This window comes from Epinephelus fuscoguttatus, linkage group LG3 (genome assembly GCF_011397635.1).
Source record: "Epinephelus fuscoguttatus linkage group LG3, E.fuscoguttatus.final_Chr_v1".
Classification (NCBI taxonomy): Eukaryota; Metazoa; Chordata; class Actinopteri; order Perciformes; family Serranidae; genus Epinephelus; species Epinephelus fuscoguttatus.
The window spans coordinates 19,602,013-19,623,155 of record NC_064754.1 but is presented as its reverse complement, the minus strand read 5'-3'; the positions used below and the strand labels follow the sequence as shown (position 1 = coordinate 19,623,155).

The 21,143-nt window shown below is 41.6% G+C and overlaps 1 protein-coding gene across 4 annotated transcripts in view; it reads left to right on the top strand.

Annotated features, from left to right (window-relative positions):
* Window positions 1–21,143, top strand: part of npnta (nephronectin a) — a 71,783-nt gene that overhangs the window by 9,134 nt on the left and 41,506 nt on the right. For 2 of the 4 annotated variants that reach the window (XM_049571098.1, XM_049571100.1), the window contains exons 2-4: window positions 2,506–2,606; window positions 12,479–12,529; window positions 19,566–19,658. In XM_049571098.1, coding sequence (XP_049427055.1) covers window positions 2,506–2,606; window positions 12,479–12,529; window positions 19,566–19,658 — 245 coding nt within the window. The remainder of the gene's footprint in view (window positions 1–2,505; window positions 2,607–12,478; window positions 12,530–19,565; window positions 19,659–21,143) is intronic. The other 2 variants (XM_049571099.1, XM_049571101.1) reach the window with 1 other exon arrangement.

The window sequence follows — 21,143 nt, the reverse complement described above, 5'->3', positions numbered from 1 at the left end:
CTTTGTACAACTACTTACCTGCATAGTCAGCTCAGATCATCGTAATGTTGATAATGACAGAGCAGTCTTGATTTTTTTCAGGAGATATATAGTTTTCTTATTGTAGAGTATAAAAACTCACCCAGCTTGTTATATCCTTGCTTCTTATTTATTTATTATTCACTAGATTTTAACATCTAAGAGCCAGCCTCTCAAAGTATGCAGCTTGGATTTTCATCAGTATCCTTAAATGGACTCACTCCTTCACCCTATTCTCTCCATAAATATGTGGTGAGCCTTGGTACAGATAAAAAGGTAATCCACATGCACAGTCTGCCAAGAAGCTATTTCTCGCTCTGAGCAGAATAGAACATGGTGTAACAAAAACATCCGGCTGTAATTTCTCTTAGAGGAATTGCAGTGCTTTGGAAATAACCTATATCTCTATAAACACTAATACCTGCATGTTCTCGCTGTAGCAGGGATGATGTTATCTTCCACTGTCATGAAAATTGTCTTGTGGAGTCTCTCAGCACACGGCACAGTGACACATACTGTCGACATGTGTTCATGTAATAGATGGCGATAGGAAACATACAGTATATTCAAGGGCACCAGGCAGCGCACGTAGCTTCTAATCTGTTTCCCTTATAATCAGTACAACAGTAATGTCGTCTTCTCGGATGTGAATGGTGAGAGCACTGATGCACACTGAAGGCAAAATTTAAATCAGGTCTGGCAGGCTTTCAGCACGGGTCTCCAGCTTGACATTGTGCAAACCAACACGATCTGATGTGCTATCAGTTTTATTTCCGTGACGCAAAGATAATCTGCTATAGGGAGGCAGTGAAAACTCAGCCTTTGAGAAAATGTAGTAATATTTGATTCGATTTTCAAGGAAAAATGTCAAATGTTTCTTGGCCCCAGCTTCTGAAATGTGACTTTTTACTGCTGTTCTTTCTTTTATATAACAGGAAACTGAATATCTTTGCGTTTTGGACTTATTGTCAGATTAAAAAAAAGAAATGTAGGGCCGAAAGACGTCATCCTGGAACACAATTTTAAGTTTATTTTAAGTTTTAGGTTGTAGAATTTAGGGAGATATATATAGGCAGAAATTAAATTTAATGTAAGAAGTATGTTTTCTTAAGTGTATAATCACCTGATGAGAAGAATGGTTGTGTTTTCCTAGAATGAGACATTTAAATCTACATATCGGGAGTGAGTCCTCATCCATGGAGTTCCCCACATTGCACTGCCATGTTTCTACAGCAGCCCAGAACAGACAAACCAAACTCTGGTTCTAGGTTCGCCTTTGCCATCAGCCATCGTAGTTTTCAGCCCCTCCATGGCAAGACTATTGGAAAAATGCTGTTTTTTTTCTCAATGTGAAACTGCTTTATTCAGTGTTTTTACCCATTAAAATTACTGGGTCTGAGGAGGAGGAGACCTCTGTGGCTAAGTTGCCTCCTGGTGAAAACCTCATGAACCTTCTGGATCTTAAGTTATCAGAGAAGAAGATGAGCATACATTAAGTTATCAAAGGAAAAAGGTATGCATACATTAGGAGGTATAGGGAAAGCAGTGTTGGAGAAACACTGATTTGTAATGTGAAACTGCTTTATTCAATTTTTTTAACCTGTATCTATCACCTGGGGTCACAGTTATAAACATTGCGTACGCACAAAATGAGGCCTAAAAGAGGCGTACGCCACTTCCCATGCAAAAGTTGAGATCTATAAAAGCAGACTTGATGGCCCATGATTATGAACATATGGAGATGGGAAATTGGTGACGCAGAGGGTGAGGTGGAAGCCTAATTGTAGAAATTGTTAAAAAAAAATGTTGGCACACGCAATTTTTGGCTTTTGTCTGTACGTGCAGTTTTAGTATGGTTCCTGCGCACTATTTTACAAATGAGAGCCCTGGTCCATTTGTTTTGGAGAGGAAGAGACCTCTGCAGATAATTTGGCTCCCAGTAAAAACCTCCTGAACATTGAACACTAAAGAAATCCCAACTAGGAGTTCAACTTTGTTTCACGCTTGCAATTTGCAATCCTCACCGCTGGATGCCACTAAATCCTACACACGGTTCCTTTAAGCAAAGCACATGTGACAGTTTGGGCCCTTCATTGCTAATGCAGAACTTTTATATACTTAAAAACATCGACCCAAATTGGTCAGTTCAGGTTTGTTTCGTAAAGTTTATTTATATTTTACCCCAAATCACAAATTTGCCTCAAAGGGCTTTACAATCTGTACAACACACGACACCTTCTATCCTTAGACTCTCATTTCAGACAATGAAAACTCCCCAGAGAAATCCTTAAACAGGTCAAAAGAATGGAAGTGTCTTTTATTCATGCAAAAGAAAAACTTGACACCAGCCTTTTCTCTCTACAGCAGGAAAATGAAATGAATCATGTGAACGCTTTGAAGCTTCCCTCCAAACAACATTGAAAAGACCCCTGCTTTTCATTCAGACATTTTAATTGGCTGTGAACTAATTATGTCATCCCCTCACAGGTGGCCGCGGCAGATGGCCTCATCCAACGGCCTGTGTCGATACGGGGCCAGAGTGGACTGCTGCTGGGGATGGACACGCCGTTCCTGGGGTCACTGCCAGCGTGAGTGCCACTGTGCCTGCTGCTGCTGCTGGGGGCAAACAGGGCTAACAAGGTTGCAAGGTTTCAAGCTGGGGTCAAAGATGCTATTAGACATAGGAGATGGTGCAGCACTACCACAGTCACCACAGGCTCGGGAAACACACACACACACATGCACATTGTCACAACAGAAACACAAACAGCTAATGGAGCATCGCACCTGGGACAATCTTTGAGTAAAGATTGGTGGTAATGGCTGGTTGGACCGGAGGAAGGGCTGGCATTTGTATTCACACTGCGGGTGGCCATAATGAGAGAGAGACTCTAGCTGCAGGTGGACACATTCAAGGGTAGATGGGAGATTGATTATAGATTACTACTGTGCAAAAACAAGCAGGCTAACGCTGCCAGAACGAGCCGTGTGAACACAACCCATGGTGTTGTCAGGTGAACAGACCTCAACTCATCTTTATACTCAGCAACGCCGCTTGGAGGATTCAGAGGATGTGTGCTGTCATGACCACATGCCTGTATCACATGAGCTCTATGAAATATTAACACGTCACATTTCCTACATATTTACATTGTGCAAAGACCCTCTGCTCTCCGGTAATGCTACCCAGGGAGGTGTGAATATACTAACATAGGTTTCAGATCTGGCCAGTTGCCTTACAAATGTCAAATCCTCTGCATGGCTTGGTGCCTGTGCTGGTGTAGCTGCTGCCTTGGAGGTTTAATCAAGAAGGGGTTAAGACATAAATAGTCCTTTTTCACAGCAGGAACATCACGCAACTTTAAGGAATTGTGAAACATTTTCAGAAGTATATTTATTGGTTACCTTCCCATCTGGCTGTTGAATATGAAGCAACAGCTAGCAGTTGATTAGCTTAGCATAAAGACTGGAAACGAGAAGACAGAGGTGTTGGTAGGTGTTTGTTTTTGTTGTTTTTTTACCTTGGCACTGAGTCAGCCTTTCCTAGTCTTTATTGCTAGCCTAAGCTAATTGGCTGCTAGTGGTAGGTTCATATTTACACGTTGAGGGGTATCAATCTTCTCACCTACTGTAATTCTTGGCAAAAAAGTGATAAAAGTTATAGTTAGTAATAGGGAGGCACCGATTTTGAAATTCTGGGCTGATGCCGATGTTTTTACATTGTTGTTTACTTTGTTTTTGTTGTCATTTATTCCCCGTTTTGTGCTAGGGAAACAAAGAAATCTATACTATTAAAAAAATATAAAAAAATATTTTAAAGTAATTAAGTCTTTCATTATCCTACCCATATATGAGCAAACATTTAATCATTCAGATTTAGGAAACGACTTTTAATATAACCTTTCACATGAAAAAAGTAACTACTTCAAAAGCTTTTACTCTTTATATTATGTATTGTAATTCCTCTCTAACAGTCCCTTATGTGCGGTGAGGTTTGTGGACCGTTACCTGCCACAAAGAGAGAAATGTGAACGGCTCGTTTCTCCTCTGACACGTCACATACCTGTGTGCCGCCACGGCTCGGCTGTTCAGGTACTTATGGGCAGCCATGACACCAACGAAAGAGGAAATTATTGGACCTGGAGCCGGGCTTCTCCGTCACCGGTAAACCGTTATCTTGCGTGGCCATAGTGCGCCGCCGTATTCCTGTCTGTGACCCCCGTTCAACCCACAACCGGCAGGATTCGCCTTTCGTTTCTGCTGCTGGTTGAAATCTGTACTCGCACAGTGTGCTCCTGAATGATTTCTTTTGCTCGCACAAAAATGTTTTTAGATTAAATGCGAGTAAAATGCTCACACCGTAGAGCTCTGTGGAAAGGAAATCACTGTAGCATATATAAACAAATCTAACCTACAAGTAAAAAGAAATGAATAGTAACTTCCACTGCTTAAAGATACTCAGTAGCTCAGCTAACACCTGAAATGTCACTGGAAAACAAACCACGCAGCAGCATATTGAGTGCCAGGTGGCCAGCGCACGCCGTTATTGGACGGCGCATGGACACTCACCCTCTTGCGATTGGACTTTGAACTTATCCCACAGTAGTGGTACCGTGAGGCACTGTGGTACTATGGTACTCCAACATTATGGTATCATATGTACCGTGCTGTTTTAGTACCACGGTCTACCATTGGTACCAGTATACTGTGCAACACTAGTACATTATACTTTACCATTGCCCAATACTTATTTTTACTGAAGAGATCTTAAACGCATCATAATGTACCTCAGTGCAATCTCTGTGAGCTGTTAGTCCCAGCCGGCTGCTACTCACTGTCTCCTCACACAGCATTGAGATCACAGAACCTATTTGCCAAACAGTCATTGCACTCCTCTTGTACCTGCTCATTAATTAAAGTTTTTGGCTGTTTCAAGCCCTGCTTTTTAGCCTGATGTGACACAACAGAAAAACATGCTGCCAGCTGATGGCAGTCAACAAGGAGAATATTGGCCGATACTGATGTTCAGCTGATAAATAGGTGCATCTCTGGTGGGTAAATGTATTTAGCAAATGTGACATAAAAGTTATTTTTTAATTACTGTCACTATATCCTGACAGAAGTACATGAGGCAGATAATGTGAAAAAATCAGCCCCCTCTGCCTCCTCATAGTGCTCCTAATGGCATTTACATAATCACAAAAACAACTAATCAGAGCGAAGGAGCCTCTAACGCAGCTGTCAGTCATGCCACTCAGTGGTCATGAACTGCTGTCAAACTGGTAAACTAGGCAATGCTAACCAGATCTAATTCAACATTCTGCTAATGCATTGCTGAATGCTCATATGTGAGTGTACTGTTTAGCTGTGAAATGAGAAAGTTTGCTCTGGCAGGTGGGCGGTCCTATGTTTCGGCTTGACTGTATTTAACATGGTGGCCAGGTCACAAACTCTCATTTTACAGCTAAACAGTACACTGAAACACATTTCTGAGAACACTTAGGCAAGACAAAGGTAATGCAGTATCAAACTCTTGACTGATATTTGATCAGCGCTGCCTAGTTTAACAGTTTGACCGCAGTTCACCAGCAGTGACATGATTGACAGCTGCTCTCTCTGAAAATGACACGTGATTTGCTAAAAGCTCCGGTCATGGGCTAGATTTTCTAAAGCCTGAAAACAGAGCCAAGCAGAGTTTCAGAAGAAGAAATATTCTCCCAGACCTCTGAATCAAAGTTTATTTTGGGATTTTTGCCCAAGGATGCCAAAACTAAACCGCCTACCCCAGCTTTAAGTATATTTCCTGTAAAAGTACTGCTTTAACGTGTCCCCACTGTCACAGGTTCTGGTTTCATTTCCACAGCTCTCCGCATTCCCAAAACAAAAATTTAGCTGTACTCAGGGGGAGATACTAAATCCAAGTTCCAGATACTGTCAGGGGGTGCAAGTTAGTTATAATTAGTCAAGCCAATTCGTCAACAAACAATAACAACAGTGAGTCAACAACAAACTCAGCAGCATTTCACTCCTACGACCACTTGTCGGAGTAACCTGGCGATGTTTGCATTGTGATTGACGCATTTTGTCGTTGTCACTAGAGACGCCCATTTTTCCCCCACAGACCTGTAGCGCTCAGAAGTAGATCCTTTAATTTACTCAAAATCAGCTTCTGATGTTTTCCATCCTCTTTTGAAAGTCTTTGTCTTTGTTAACTTAAAATTTCCCATCTAAAATTTACATAAAAGTGAAAGAAAATCAATGTCAGCATTTCTCTATCGCTGTCTGTCCAACAAGTGCACGTCTCTTCCCTTTTTCATCAGTATATCCAATGTTGCCTTTTTTCAGCAAAGCATATCTAATATGCCAAGATTTAATAGACACGGTGAAACACAAAGCAGAGCCAAGGCTTTACAAATTCTTAAAACTTGAGGTTATTGAAAGTGTCATGCTATAGGTTGTTGAGTTCCTGCTGTGAAGAAGGCCAAAGGAGGTTCATGACTCTGCATGATGGTTTTGGCAGCACATTTAAAGCTTGTTTACATAATGTTTTTTAATCCACTCATTTTGTGTTTTTCATTGCTGAAATGACCGTATTTTAAGTATGTTCTTATGCAGTGAAGCTCATCAAGCTAGAGCTGACCTTTTGTTTATTTATTGTGTTGTGTATGTGATTTTTGTGGGAAACATGTCACACACTGCTTGTTGGGGCCCAAGGTCTGTGCTGGTGCGGCGAAATGATTTCTTTATACGCTGCTATATTTTACTCCGATTTCATGTAAAAGTGGCAGAGTGCCATCTTTTCACTTGATGTTGAAGTGCGCTGCAAGATTTCTTATTTTGTTCTAGAGAACACAAACAGTATTACTTGAGTTCACGGCCTCAGTGTTTTGTATTCCTTTTAGCTCAGCCAGATTAACCTTAGGTCTTTGCAAGACGAATCTGCTTTTTATCCACCTCTCGCTTCATCTCTATTAGAAACAAAATATGATAATTTTATTCTTACATAAACGCTTGGAGTCAGAAAAACAAGTTATGCTAATGATTTATGGGACAGACCTAGACTTGTAGCTGGAGGGGGCTTGATTTCATGGTTGGAAATTAACGGGGTTTCTTATTTATTTTTTTTATTTTCTTTACAATAGTTTGTTCAAAAACCTCCTACCTTTTCCCAAGGCGCTGACACTTGAACTACACAATCTGTGCTGGAATGATTTAGGCAAAAGCAGCACTGTTTTACTCAAACAGCTCAATTGTATCATTTGATAGTGTTTATTTGAACACGGGGCCAGACTCAGCAGTAATTCTGGCAGGAGTCAGCAGTCTCAATGCCCAGTACCTCCCAGTGCATCTGTACTGGGCTCTCTGCCTTTACAGCTCCCCATGCTTAAAAAAATCCAGGTGGAATAGATGTGGGTTTTGGATGAAGATGAGAAAAAAGAAGATGACTTTATTATGACAGAAGCTTAGATTAGGGGGAGAGACATGATTCATGTGCTCGCATTGTGCTCGCTTAAAACCCAAACAATAACGAAAATTGCCACAGCACATGCTGCAGCGTAGTTACCGTTCCACGAGACAAAACATTCATGTGTTTGCCTCTAGAAATGATGGGCGATGATACATCATAGATGACATTTATTTTGGTGATAAATCAAGCACAGTCACATTAAAAAAAAAAAGTCATGTTGCGTCAATTGCTTGAGCAGCCAAACAGCAGCGTGTGAACATGTTTCCTTTGTTGCTCTGGGGTCCCACCTGTTCCACGTTGAGCCCAGAAATATGAGCTAATTTTGAGCCTAACCACCACATCAAGCTATTAAAGTACTTTCACTTCATCACTTTTTTTTTTTTTTTTAACAAAGCCAAATCTGTTCGGTGAGTTCAATCACTCGGTGAGTGCTTGCCTTAATGCTTCCAAATGTTCCTGCCTGGGTGCACAACTCAAATCCATTTACTTTAGTCCACAATCAGTATTCCATCAAGTCAATAAGGTGCTGATTTAAACCTTAGAGGAGCGAGGCTGAAGGTTTGGGAAAGAAAGGAAGTGTAATCATGGGTGTGTGCACCTTTGTCTGCATGTGTGTGAGAGGATGCAGTCAGTACAGATTTCAGGTCTTGGTAAGTTTTTTCGTGACGATGGAAGAGATTAGATTGGAGCTGTTGGATTGCGGCTTTTTCAGCCACCTAGCTCAGCAATCGGTTTGTGAGACTTCTCTCAAAGAATGAGAAACTTAATGGATCAACCTTGATTCCCCTTTTTTTTTTTTTTTTAAAGCTCCCAGAACAGAGAGAGTGTGAGAGAGGAGAGAGAGGACTTAAAGTTGGAGAAAGTAAAAAAAAAAAAAATCCTGAGGTGTAAGGGAAATGGTTTAGCGGTAAGGAGTTAGAGATGATTGCTGCTGGAGTAGGGGGAGAGATGTCAGGAGAGGGAGACAAGTGAGAAAACCAGGCAGATGGAGAAAGAGAGAGAGGAGCTTTAGATTTATAGTAGACTGAAGCTCCACTTATAATGTTCTGACAGGCCATCCGGCAGGCAGAGCCACACTTGAAGCTACTTATTCCATCCAGCTGCCATCATGAACGTTTTACTGCCACTGGGAGCATTTGAACATTTGCATTTCCAGTGTAATACAGTTAACTGTAATCACACTAAAAAAATACCCTTCATCTCTTCCGCTCTTGATGAAGATGGAAAACTGCCTAATCAAGTTGATCCCGCTAGTATTTGCATCCAAATGGTCCACTCAGGCAGTCGTGACAGGAGCGTCGATCATTTACTACATTTGATATCAGGTGATACAAGACCTGAGAGGCTGTAAAAGAGACTGACTTTGATTTGGAGCTAATTTCATCCATATTAGATGTTCTGAAAAGCAAAATTGTCTGGGCTTTTACTGTGGAAATCAGGAGGGAACTGACTAAAGAAACAACGATTATACAGCCCAGTATTCAAATGAATTAAGGAATACTTTCTCCAGGCAGTAATGCTGATGTTAGACCATTTCAATCAGGAGAGACTTGTTCTGAGAGAAAAGAATATTAATTAACATGAGCACGTGAAATGAGCAAGTCTTTGGCGACCATTTTCAGGAGGGTGGTAAAGACATAGTCGATTAGGGATCCCCTCCCTGTGGAGTCTAGACGCTGGTGGTGGTGATGAGATGAGATGAGATGAAGAGGGAGATGAGGATCTGGATGTGAAGAGGAATGGGTTTTTAATGAGCTTGTCCTGGGCTCTGGATAAGGTGACTAGAGGTGAATGGGTCGGATTATGGCGTGACGATTCCACCTAAAATGACAGTTGACAGGAGCAGAGAGAAGAACAGATGTAAAGTTTGGCAGCAGCAACACGAATGGCTGAAGTGGATCGAAGTTTGAATTGCTACACCCATAGTCAGCTGATTGGTGGAAGTGGGATAGAGGGTGAATTGTGAATGGATATAGCACAAAGAAAGTCTTCCTGATTGAACTTGTGCTGAGCTTTATTCTGCAAAACCCAAGACTGCATTTGACTGCATATTTTAAAGGAATACTTAAGCCACAAAGTCATTTTTGTATCAGTTATTCACCCCATGTTACATTGAATTCGTTAAAGCATTTTCTTCCATGCCTCCATGCTGAGTGAAGAATCCAAAAACAGCAACCATTCTTGATTAATTAACAACAGCAAAACTACATCTAAACATCCATTTACACTCACTCAACTCATGCAGTATAATCCAGGTCTTGTTTAACCAGCTGTATGGGCAGTGTTTCCTCAACACATGCACACACATTTAAAACTTCTGCATACAAGTAGCGCGCCTGGGCAAGAATGTGCGTTTGTTACCTGCTTGTGCATTCCATTAAGCTTAGTTAAAATGCAAGCGCTTGCCCAGGCCCGCTACTTGTCCATGTGAGAGACTGTGTTTTAAATGGTTTTAGCTATAATGTATGTGTTTGGGAAGTACTGAGCATATGACTGGATAACTGAGACCTGGGTTATACAAAACAAGCTGTGTAAAAGTCTGTAAACTGATGTTTTGATTAGGGCAGGGCGATATGGCCTAAAAAAAAATCTCAGATTTTTTCACAACAAATCCAATTCCTGATTTAAATAAATTTTTCCCCCCCTACTTAAAACCGATTTGCAGATGACAAGTTTTAACAGGTAGCACGTACCTGGGGTCCAAAACTTTCAGCATGTGAATAAACCCCGGATTTTCTGCGTTATATATGGCACCATATCTCTTGCGATATACATCGCGACTGCATCCGTGATTGCTTTCTTATTTATACGGATACAGTTTGTAAATGTTTTCAAGACGGTAGTTGTTTTTTGGCGGCGGTGCTGGGGCTGCTGCAGTCTTGTTCATTTCGTAGGGAGCGACACCTCTCCCACTTAGCAGCATGCCTCTGTTTGAGGTGCTGCAGTAAATTAGTAGTACTGCCTTCAAACACACTTTGCAGCGGGGTGCTGTTTGTTCTGTGTCTGACGCCACAAAACCGAACCAATTCCAAATAACTGAAGACACATTCCCTTTCTTGGGAATGAGTTCTTTTCCGCTTGCTGCCATGTTGTAGGTGTATCAAGCATGCCGGGGGGGAGGGGTGAGCCCACTCTGAACTACGGGAGCCCAGCGGGGAGCGTCGGTGGCGGATGTTAAAGAGAAACTCAATTTTCATTAAAACAAATCGACCTAAACTACAAATTTGAATCAAAGGGATAGTGCACCCAAAAATGAAAATTCAGCCATTATCTACTCACCAATATTCCGAGGGAGGCTCAGGTTAAGTTTTAGAGTCCTCACAACACTTGCGGAGATCCAAGGGGAGAAGAGGTAGCAACACAACTCCACCTAACGGAGGCTTATGGTGCCCCAGATTCAAACGTCCAAAAACACATAGTAGGCATAGGCATAGGCAGTTAGAGCTGCAGGCTACAATGAGGCTAAAAACAGTTCAAATGACGTTTTTCCAAACAACTTTTTATGTCGGGGCTTCAGGACACTTGGATCACTATGGTGATTCATGAAGAATTTTCTCAATTTTTGGATTCTTCGTTCACTGCAAAGGCATGCGAGAAAAGCAATGTTTTCTCCACAAATTTAAGGTAACACATAGGCAGTAATTGATATACAAATGATCATTTTTATGTCATTGAATGTAATCTTGGGTTTTGCAGAATCGTCTAATATGAACACTTTAGTCTGGAGGTAGGCTTAGATCATGTTCAGACTGATACTGTGCTCATAGAGATGAGGATTCAAAACTTGACTGTTGTGAGACTTGACTTACATTCAAATCAGGTTTTGAACAAGTGAAGTGCTGGAACAGTTAAACATCAATAAGACTGTAACTAGCAGACCTTGTATGGCTGCACAGCTTTGATGTCTCAAAGGGCTTGACTTGTTTTCAATTAATTTGAGTCTTCCAAAAGACTTGAAAACAGCTCTGGCAGAAAGATTTATTTTCTCCGCACTGTAACAGAACTGGGTTGAATATCACCTCCATATTAAGTAGATCACACATTATAATTTCCTCAGCGATCCTGGTGGATTTTACAAATCCACTGAGACTGGGATTTAGTTTGATTGAGTGCGGTCTTTGTTTCGACAAATGGTGTGGACAGGATTAAGGCAGGACTTTTGAATTGGTAATTCGAGCTAACAAGTGAGCGATGAAAGCGGAAAAGTGATATCTCAGTTTAAGTTATTCACTTTATCATGATTGTCTGTGCGGTTTCCTTGTCTGCACCGCTTTCTTTCATGATCAGTGGGCTGTAAAGGCTCGTCTAAAAGTGTGCCTTTTCATCTGCCTGAGGTAATAAGGTGAAAACAAAATGGGAGGGTTTGCTCGTAAAAATTAGAGGGAATATATGCGGAAATAAAAGGCACATGTTTCGAATTACTTGACACAGTTCCAGCTTTAAAGGCACTTTGAAACGGAGCTGATTTAAAAATATAATGTCTGTTCACAGCCAGGTAGCTGTGGCATTTATTTTCATAATATTGAAGAAACCAGGACTGTGATCTCATTGAATGATACCGGCGGTGTTTTCATCTCTCAGCGCTGTGGCATAATTTTAAGAGAGAATTATAATCTCACTGTTTCACAGAGAAAACCGGTTCACTCACTTCAATTTAGATGAGAGTGATAAAGAATATGTAGTTCACATTTTCAGAAATAAGAGAACATCCCCGGTTTTATTCGGACATCATTTTAATTTTAAAAACTCAAATGTAAATGCATTCAAAATGTGGCAACAACCCAGAGGCAACTGGGAATATGTGTGACTCCAGAACTCCAGACTGTGTGTGAGTGTGTTTGTGTGTGTTTCTTATTTTTTTTTTCCAGGACCGTTTGCTTGTCAAAATGACCAGACTCTGCCCTCTAACATCATGTTTATTTTTTATTTTCTTTGCTCTCATACACTAAACAATGCCCGCAACCTTTGTTTGTTTGGCTATTTGTTTTGCAGCTCTCTTCGCCTTAACTCACAGAGTAGCCGGGATAAGATGCCAGCCCCAAGGTTAGCTCCACATGTTTCTCCAAATAATCTTGCTAGACATGTATTGCTGGGGGCACATCCTCTGAATCCTGGGCTCACTCACTTATTTATAGAGCCAGACCCACCCCCACCCAACACCACTAACACCTCACACCCGTTGGCAGCGGCCATCTTCTCCCCTCCAGCCTCAGATATGTGCAAACAGCTTACACTCTGCAGACCTGATTTCACCTGGAGCCGTGTCTTAACATGAATTATGCTCAGGTTCTTTAGTGTTTCATTAAGATTCAACCGCCCCTCTGGTCGACCTCTTAGAATACTAATGAAGCCCTTAAAGCTGAAATCTATAATGTTTTTTTTAATTAATATATCAGTAATATATCCATGCGTATGGCGCAGAGTAAAAACCGAGGCTTTTACTGTGGTTGGAGACGCTCTGCATACATAACTACACAGAAATCAGTCAGGTGGAGAATGCCAATGCCATCATACTTCATCACTTAGGTAAATGAAATATTCACCATGACATTACCCGGTCGATCAATGACATTTCCACTGCATACAAACGAGCTGGAGCAAATTCAGACCCCACATGATCTGTCCTCTGTACAGTACGCATCTCGACACTAGTACTAAATGATGAACTGATTAATTGATTAGGCAATCAGCAGTTCTGATAGGATTATATGTGTATTTGATATTTTCTTCTGGTTGCATCATCTTTAAAGAAGACTGCAGATTACAACCAGGTGACACTTCTCCAGGTTAGAATTCCTTCAGTGTTTATTATTCAGGAATCTTTTTTACCAGGAGCCAAATTATCCACAGAGGTCTCCTCCTCTCCAAAACAAATAAACTGTACTACGAAACCAGGTCAACTTACCCAGGGTATCTTTTTGTTATCTGGCTTGACTAACCCTAACACTGCCCATCTGGATAACGGATACCACAAAGCTGGTCATCACCAGGTCATGTGAAAGAGGCTGGGGTGTTAATTGCGAGCGACATCATGAGAACCATGAATGAAGTAGGCTGTTTAATAACATATGAGACAAAATGGTACTGAAAGCAGCTGCGACAACGAGACAGTAAAATGTCAGTGGCGTGAGATGTAAACGATACTCTGTAATCTTTCAACGGAAATGCAGAAAAATTGAAAGTACTGTTGTAAAAGTCACTGTCGGCTGTGTCTTAAATTGCATGTAGACTATAAGTGACATTAATATAGAGTATTTTATGCTATTAAGTTGTGTGATGAACACTTTAAAGTAACACCAGACTGTTTCTGCTACTATACTAATAGGTGGAAAAGTAGCCTAGTTAATAACTGATGAGGTCTATCTGACCGGAATGTGACATTTATAATAACAGGAGCCAATTAACAGTGTGTGAGTATTCCCAGCTCTCACTACACAGGTGTCTCATGTTATTTTGAGCTGCAGTGATGGAATCAGAGTGTAACATAGCAACACTATCACTGCCGACTAAAATAAACTTTACATAAAGTAAAATCCTCTTAAAATCATGTGTTTAGGCTACTCTTTTTTAACTGAGACTCCAGCCTTTTGTCCATGGATACTTTTTTCTTCAGTGATTGGATTGGCTAGAGGTCAGGTTGTGATCTGATACTCTGAAGTTAACCTGCTCTGGACCAGGTTAGCTGTATAGCATGATTTATTCTAGTAAAAAGAGAACCAGCTCTGTCATACTGAAAACCCAGAGTTAACCCTTCACTAACTCCAAATCCTTCTTCGCAGTTCAGGCCTCAGGTGATTAAAACCAGTAAAAATAATGAATAAAGCAGTTTCATGTTCCAAATCAGTGTTTCTCCGATGCTGTTCGGTTTGCTCGAGACAGACCGCTAGCCCAGCACATGCTAATGTGTGCTCGCCCTTTTTCTCTGATAACTTAAGATCCAGATGTTCAGAAAGTTTTCAACCGAAGCTGGATTATCCACAGAAGTCTCTTCATCTCCAAAACAAATGAATCAGGTGATTTAAACTGGTTCAAACCAGGTTAAAGCAGTTTCATGTTAAAACGTTTTCTCCAACATTGAGTGCGTTTACATGGACAGTTTAATTCCCTTTTCATTCGGAATGAAAGTTCATTCGTATTAAAAGTGATCTTCTAAACACCTCATTCGGAATGAAAATGGCCAGTGCAATTGAAAATTCATTCCGATGTAAGGGGCTGGAATATTCCGTTTCTAATTCAGAATGAAAGAATTTCTCGCACTTGTATACACTCATTCCTCTTTAAGTTCATTCCAGTCTTTCTGCGCATGCTCGTTTCCTTGCCCGTCTGGCGCACTGACGTATATAGCACGCATAGCAAAGGGCTGAGATAGAGCAGTCGGACTCGTTGCAATCACTTGTTTCCATTTGCCAAAGCACGGTCTTCTTTCTCCCTTCTTCGACCTTCTACCTCCCTTCTCCTCCACGACAGATGAAGCATGAGCAGAACAAGGTTGTTGTCGTACTGCTGCTTCAAGAATATAAGCAAAACAAGTCCGAAAAAGGCACTAAGAACGGCGTCGTCAAGCGTCTTGTTATCCGGAGCGAGGACTACAGTGTTTTCTTCCAGTAAACATGTAACATCTGCCCTGCCCCCTATACAGTCAGAAACCTTCTCTGCCCCAAACCTTGTGCGGACCCAAATAAAGGCGATTAAAACGATCTCCCGTGTAAACCCTCATTCGGAATGAATATTTCCCACGTAAACTACCTGGAAAGACTTTAATTCCGAATGATCAGATTTATTTAATTCTGAATGAGAAGCCATCATGTAACCGCACCCACTGCTAGTCTCAGAGAGGCTGCTAACTATGGTGGCCAAACGTGAAAATGTGAGTGGCCCCATCTAGGGCTAGTGTTTGGTTTGTCCATTCTGGGCTACTGTAAGAAGACGGTGAACTCTGTGGATGAGGACCTGCTCCCTATGTAAATATAAACAGTTCATTCTACGATAATGAAAACACGATTCTTATTTTCAAGTGATTACACACTAAAGAAAACATATTTATTATATTCCATTTCTACCAGTATATCCCCCTAAAGCCTACACACTGGAACTTCTGCTTATCTGTATTTTACATCATTGTTAACGGAATACTTGTGAGTTTAGAACTTGGTCTGACAACGAAGCGATTTTGAGATGTCACCTTGGTCTGTGAGAACTCTTATTGATTGATAACAAAACAAAACAATCAGCAAATCAACCCTATAATGAAATAACCATTACAAGCAGCCGTAGGTAATTACTTGGTTGATTGCAAGATGATGCAACTTGTAATTGATTTAGTAATGATTTTCCCATCTCGCTTTGATGAAGCAATGCGTCAAGCTGGTATAAATATTCATACGCAATATCACTGTCAATTAAAAAAATAATACCTCCCTTTGTGTTTACCATCAGGCATCCATCAGCAGCCAATAAATCAAAAGAATCTGCATCAGTGGCAGCAGCGTGCTGTCCTGAGGAATGGCTGATGTAAACCAGAGTGAAAGTGTGTCATCACTCGGCATGTTTTGATGGTGTTCATGGAACGAGGGTCATACATGCTATGTTTGGCCTTCCAGCTGGTACGACCATTTTTAGCCCTCCGCGTCCTCTGCTGTGGTTAATGAACGCTGGCCGTTTCCCTGATCTCTCTGCCAGGCCAGAGGCTTAAAAATACCCTCAGAGGCAAAGCCTGTTGATGGCCGCCTCTGATCCTGCTAATCAAATCCTCCCCCATGCAGGCGAATAACAAAAAGCCCTCCACTTGGCTTCTCTCTAACTAACAACATCACAAGCTTCTTTCATTGCTTCCGCTGACCAGACCAAGGTCTAAGGAAGTCCAAAAAAAGTACAACTCTTTTCCTTTTTCCTCCAACAAATTGGGCCATTTTTAATTTGTAATTGTGAACTTTGACTGCTTGGTGTGTTAACACACGGCTCATATCGCAGGCCTCCCCAAGTGGGCTGACAATAGCTTCTTTCTATTTGATTACATAGCCAAATAAAGTGGAATGAGTCTGGAGATGTTATCGACTCCAGTTAAAGGATTCATCACATTTCTCCGTGCCTTTTGACTTCAGTTTGAACAATGTTACAGACTGAAACCTGAGGAGTTTAAGATGTCCTTGCTGCCTTGCAAGCTGAATGTGCATGAATGGATACTTCTCAGATTGTAACTTAACTCTGAAAGTGCGCATTTCACATACAGTATATTATTCAACCCCTGTTTCTTCGGTAGGTTGGTCGCCTTATTTCTACCATTTATAAAGATCATTAAAGGAAGGAAATACTTTTAGAGTGAATATCTCCACAAAGCTGCACAGCTCAATGCAAACATACCCAATGCTTTTGATACATTTGCATTTGATACTTGCATACTGTATATAATATAAATGTAGTTGCAAGTGCACATTGTGGTCAAGAGTTCATGGCAGTTTGTGCAAAATAGACCATGCAGCATATTGAAATGTAGGAATGATTCCAAGTGTTCTGCAAAAAAATAAAAACGCAGGAAAAATCTCTTTCGACCCAAATAAATGTTCCTTCTACTAAAAGATGAAACGAGAAACAGAAAATCTGGCTCCGCCTCACAATTTAGATGCACAAGCAGAATGATAAAATGCTTTATGGTTATGCTATACACACACACCACAAGCTAAGGTCCTGTTCAAACTGACATTGACCCCCCTTTTTATTTCAATGAGAAGACTGCATTGGCAGAGTGGGTGTCCTGATGCTGGAGGCTCTGGCAAATAAACGAAGGGTCATATAGCAACAAAGGTTAACCTAAGTTAAAGACAAAAGATTGATTTCCAGCAACTGTCTCGTGGCATTATAACAAGTGAGCAGTGTTTTAGCCTCTGATAGACCTCAAGAAGCACATATTCATTGGTCAAAATGGACTTTCTGGAAATCTGTGAAGTAGTTGGTTGGCCATTGGTCAGTGATAGGCCATCGGTGAGCATCTGTCACTCAAGAAAGGGTAGAAGTCCCGTACTGTTAGCTCTTACTGGCCCTCTTTTTCAGCCAGTTCAGCATATTGAGTCCATGTCAGAGACAGTGGAGCCTATCCGTGTGTGAAATGAATCTGATTGGCAGATGAGCTCAGCTCACAAGAAGAGAAACAGAAGTGAGGAAAGCATTATGACAGAATTATTTTTTCTACCCAGTTGTGCTCTTTAGCAGACACAGTTTGTAGTTGTAAATATCTTTTGTTCTCTCAAAACCTGCTGGTGTTGTTAGGCCCCAATCACACAGAAATTTTTCAGACAAAAAATTGAAAGCCGCCACTGACAAAAAAACAAACACCGTGAGGTAGGCACAGGGAAATGGAGATCTGTGTGGGTATATGAGACTCCAAAAAAGAGGATGGATCAAGGGGTTTACCACCAGTTGGTCCAGGAGCTTCCCCTCGATAATGGCCGTTTCTCCTCCATTTTTAACCAACTGTAAACTTGTTGTCGTGACACCATAGAAGGCCCGCCTCTCAAATCTTCCGATTGGACAATGGGAAAAAGATGATGAAAAAAGAGATGACGTTGAGTGCTTTTCCACTCTGAGTTGAACTAATTTTTTTAAACTCAAGAAGTTTAGAGCTGGCAGCAAAAACACCAGGCGCCTAGATTGCAGAAAACTTCAATCTCATTAAAAACAGTTTCAAAATGGCGCCTCCAGCTGCTAAAACACTGTGGTAACTAATTAGTGACTCAAATCCATCCTGTCCGACTTCCGGTTTCCCTCTCTGAATGACAAACACTATCACCGCCTGCTGGCATGGAGAGCTATTTCTTCTCACACAGATGCAGAATGTACGTGCTAGTCGACGATTGGTTGTAGTCTTTACGTTGTGTTTATGAGCAACTTTTTGGCTGGGACACAGGCGACAGGCACCGCAACAGTCAGCCTTCTTCACCACTAGTTCTTTGATGTCAGTTTGTGTCTGGGCCTTAATAGTTATAAGACAAACATGAAAAACAAATAGCTCAGAAACCAAAAGCTACATCTCTTTGGTGGATGTTATGTACCAAGAAGGATGTTTGGGTGTAATATGTGCGGCGTCGCTGACACAACTATATAATAAATCTTTAAGCTGTATTGTCACAAATAAAACTACACATTACACCTTTCCAGATCCACAACAAACCGGCTGGTGTGATAAGCACTCCACTCCAGAGGTTTTACACACACAAACACACACACTTAGACATACACACACTTAGACACACACACACACACACACACACATGTATGTACTGCCTCTTCCACCACAGTGATAATTAAGTCCTCTGATTGCACCGTATTATGACAGAATTAATGAAGCTTTTAATGAAAATTAGTAACACTTGGCTGAGGCCCTGTGTATCAGACATGCTTAGCAGCAAGCTGCAGTAAGCACAGTCAGATAAGGAGGGTAAGCCTACAGCTCGCTGAGACAGAACACAGAGTCAGTGGAGCTGTGCAGCTCCCGCAACTACCACGTCTCTGTACACGCTCAAAATATCACCATCCACACACTGTGTACAATCTGCAGGGCAGCTCTTTACTGAGGCACTAATTATAATCTACTATTTTGGTGCTCTAATTGTTTCAGCTTCAGTCTAAGGGGGAAATATTATTCGCCTAGGTAATCCTCGTTGGCTGTTTGCCAGCGTAAATAACTGCTCTGTATTTTATAAGCAGGAGAAAATCAAAACTTTGCGCAGTGTTAAAAGGTCAAACTTCTCATTTATCTCTCACAGTGTGAAAAGATTTAGTATCTGTGAGGACAATAAAACTTTTCCAGCTCCAAAATGATGTGGTTAGCTGGAAATGGCTGCTCTATTACCATTCGTCAATGATAATAACACTGTCACACGTGGAGAAAGAAACAAACACATTTCACACACACATAAATGAGGCTTCATGCTGTCTTATTGCTGTAAATGTGGAGTAAACAGATAATTTAGAGCCAAGTCAAGGAGCAGTAGGATTAAGTGCTTTGTCATCCTGATCTGGAACAAGTAGTCTGCCAGGGCGCTGCACTGATCTGTCTCTTCCTCTTTGAATCCCCCCTGAACAGCTGTGTGCCAGCCTGGCTGTAAGCACGGAGACTGCGTGGGACCCAATAAATGCAAGTGCCACCCTGGTTTCACCGGCAAGACCTGCAATCAAGGTAAGCTCTCGCCTGGAACTTGTAGACACAACACAACACAGGAGTAAGTTTGCAGCTGCATGTAACTTTTTTTTAATTTGTTGTTGGGGCACAGAAGTTGAAGAGCGAGAGTCAAATATATGCCCCCTCACCTCCAGCGACACACAGGCCTGCTGACGTGCAAATTTTCCACATGAATCCGAAGTGAAGGAGAACCCCTGCCCTGAGCAATGGCAGAGTAATCATTGTTTATTGTGGCCAGATCTTCAGCACACAACTCCAGCATATTAGAGTTGCCACTTTTTCACGGGGTGGAAGCTGGTTTGCCACCAGCCGACAGCAGAGATGCTTTAATCACAAGGGAGGAGGTGCAGAGAGAGAGAGAGAGCTGATTCAGCTCAAATGGAAATGAGTGGTGAGGCCATGTTGAATGATGCCCGGGGGGGGGTGCATCCTCCCCTGTGAAGATAACATCTCAATTACTGACCTGAGATAACTTTGGCTCGGCTGAGTGGAACCGATGCTATTGAAAGTGTGTGTATGTGTGCGTGTGTGTGGAGTTTTTGTGCATTTTCATCACTGACAGATTAGACATGTTGAAAAGCGTTAAAGCGTCCCACTTTGTTAGTCAGCTGACGTGCATCCAAGCAGCTTGAAAATACTTGTGGAATTCACGCCCTAAGACAGGAATAGGATAGTGTGTAATTAAAAGCAAGGGGCTGAGGTGGTGGGAGGAGGAGGAGGAGGAGGAGGCGGAGGAGGAGGAGGTGGAGGTGGAGGTGTTGAAATCCTTTCCGGAATGTTCCAAATGACTCATCCTGCATTTTGAGGCTATAGGTGGCTCCTGTCTGCCCGGCCAGACGGCTGTACTTTGTCTTAATCTGCAACAAAGGGGAGAGGAAAAAGGATCAGCGTCCCATATCCAACTACAATAGACTTTGCTGCCAACCATTCAGACAGACTTATCTGACAAATGTGATTCCAAGACCTTTCAAGATGAAACTGTACTTTCAAGTGTCCACCGAAGCCCCATTTGTCCAATAAGCTCTCCGCGTTTTACAGAGCTTTCCATTTTACTCGGCTTTGAGTGGCAGACTTGCCCTTTCAGCCTATTTAGGTGCAGATAACCTTGGGTTCTGTTTTGAGCTGGCACATGCTATGGAAACCAATTTAATTATTCTCAAACCATAGATTAGATTTTCTCATTTAAATGCAGCCTCCATCAAACATTGATTTGAGGTTTACTATCGACGTGCCAGGTGGCCAATGTTTCTAGGCATTCTAATATCCTGCCTCTCTCGAGCACCGCATTTATCTTGAGGAGCAAACTGAAGGAGTGAAGCAAGTCGCACAGAGCTGCTTACCTGTCCTCAACACTGCCAGAGGTCAAGTAGTCAACCTGATGCACTGTAAAACATCAGACAGAAATGAAGTTGAACCAACTAATCTTTTATATTTATGAATGATCTACATTTATATGATTCACTTATGTTACGTTAATTCAAC